The sequence below is a fragment of the Cebus imitator genome, unplaced genomic scaffold (genome assembly GCF_001604975.1).
Source record: "Cebus imitator isolate Cc_AM_T3 unplaced genomic scaffold, Cebus_imitator-1.0 Scaffold170, whole genome shotgun sequence".
Lineage (NCBI taxonomy): Eukaryota > Metazoa > Chordata > Mammalia > Primates > Cebidae > Cebus > Cebus imitator.
Window position 1 is genome coordinate 122,656 of NW_016107485.1, and position 2,363 is coordinate 125,018.

The 2,363-nt window shown below is 44.3% G+C and overlaps 1 protein-coding gene across 1 annotated transcript in view; it reads left to right on the forward strand.

Moving 5' to 3' along the window:
- Positions 1-2,363, forward strand: part of RPGRIP1 (RPGR interacting protein 1) — a 90,607-nt gene that overhangs the window by 71,887 nt on the left and 16,357 nt on the right. The window contains exon 20 of the mRNA XM_037744282.1: positions 1,495-1,541. Coding sequence (XP_037600210.1) covers positions 1,495-1,541 — 47 coding nt within the window. The remainder of the gene's footprint in view (positions 1-1,494; positions 1,542-2,363) is intronic.

The window sequence follows — 2,363 nt, forward strand, 5'->3', positions numbered from 1 at the left end:
TCTTCCATTGCATCCTGTGATTCATGCCCCGCCTGAATGGTGCCCCTATCATTAAGTCCATCTAAGGGGAGCAGGTTTGCTTTGGGAGATGGAATCTGGAAGAGAAGACAGGATTCTTCATGGGAGGGCTCATGGAGATCATTCCATTTCTGCAGTTTTTCACTCAACCTGTGACTAATAGTTCAACCTCAAAGCTCTTTCAGAACTAATTGAAGACACATACATATATTAATAAACGTCCGCAGATATATTCAATAATCATTGTTTTCTAACCTGTGGGTTATAAATGAGGTAGAAAACAATTATTCTTTTTTTTGTTTTTTTTTTTTTAGTAGAGATGGGGCTTTACCATGTTGGCCAGGCTGGTCTTGAGTCCTGACCTCAGGTGATTTGCCCGCCTCAGCCTCCCAAAGTGCTGAGATTACAGGAGTGAGCCACTGTGCCTGGCAAAAACAATTAAGCCACTGTTCCTGGCACATGTATAGGTGCTCAATTAATGTTTGTTGAGTGAGTGACTGAATAAAAGATTCGGAGCAAATTGATGATTATGAACTTCATTAGAAACATTAAATAAGAATGTAGGGGCTGAGTGCAGTGGCTCACACCTGTAATCCCAGCACACTGGGAGCTGAGGCAGTGGATCACCTGAGGTCTGGAGTTCGAGACCGTCCTGACCAACATGGAGAAACTCTGTCTCTACTAAAAATACAAAAATTAGCCAGGTGTGGTGGCACATGCCTGTAATCCCAGCTACTTGGAGGCTGAGGAAGGAAAATTGCTGGAACCCAGGAGGCGGAGGTTGCAGTGAGCCAAGAGCAAGCCATTGCACACCAGCCTGGGCAACAAGAGTGAAACTCTAAGGACACGTGCACACGAATGTTCATTGTAGCACTGTTTACAATAGCAAAGACCTGGAACCAACTCAAATGCCCATCGATGATAGACTGGACAGGGAAAATGTGGCACATATACACCATGAAATATTATGCAGCCATCAAAAACAATGAGTTCACGTCCTTTGTAGGGACATGGATGAACCTGGAAACCATCATTCTCAGCAAACTGACACAAGAGCAGAAAATCAAACACTGCATGTTCTCACTCAGGCGGGTGTTGAACAATGAGAACACATGGACACAGGGAGGGGAGCACTATGCACTGGGGTCTGTTGGGGGGAAATAGGGGAGGGACAGCGGGGGGTGGGGAGTTGGGGAGAGAGAGCATGGGGAGAAATGCCAGATATAGGTGAAGGGGAGGAAGGCAGCAAATCACACTGCCATGTGTGTACCTTTGCAATAATCTTGCATGTTCTTCACAGGTACCCCAAAACCTAAAATGCAATAAAATAAATAAATAAATGTAGGATGACCTTAAAACCAAAGGGGGTAGATTATGTAATATAAACTCTGTTGTAAGAAATTAGAAAAGGGAAATTACGGTTGCTTTTGTAGAGGTTAGAAAATTCTTCCTTGAAAGCTGGAACTTGTGCTGAAGAATTGCAGGAAAATGAAGGCTATTGGAGTGAGGAGAAACAACTCAAAGTCAGTAGACTTAAACATTTAATATAACACATAGTTCAATTTCAGGCCAGGTGTGGTGGCTCACACCTGTAATCCCAGCACTTTGGGAGACTGAACCAGGAGGATTGCTTGAGGCCAGGAATTCAAGACCAGCCTGAGATTCTAAGTACTATGAAGGAAATACATCAGGTGATATAATAGCAACTGGAGGGTTTACATTAGGATAGATGTTAAGGAAAGATTTCTCTGAGGAAGGGATGTTTGAACTGAAATCTAAAGAATGAGAAGAGAAGGGCTACCCATCTACTGGGTAGACTGTACTCATCTCAGGCAAAGAAATTGGCAAGTGTAAAGGCCCTGAGGTAGGAAAGAGTTTCATTTACCTGAGGTATGGGAAATCAAAAGAAAATTAAAGTTTCTCTTGGTCACGTATATATTCTCCTCCCCCTTTCAAAGGAGGACAGTGAAGTCTAGGGAGAAGGGCTTGCTCAAGTTAATATTTAATACAGTTGTACTAAGTGTATACTGTGTCCCAGGCATTGTGCCAAACACTGGATACTCAGTATAGATTTTAATGGGGCTGGGCGTGGTGACTCATGCCTTTAAACACTTTGGGAGGCCAAGGTGGGTGGATCACTTGAGGCCAGGAGTTCGAAACCAGCCTGAGCAACATGGTGAAACCTCAACTCCACTCAAAATACAAAAATCAGCCAGATGTGGTGGTGCACACCTGAAATCCCAGCTACTCGGGAGGCTGAGGCAGGAGAGTCACTTGAATCCAGGAGGCAGAGGTTGCAATGAGCTGAGATCATGCCACTGCACTCCAGCCTGGTGACAGAGCGA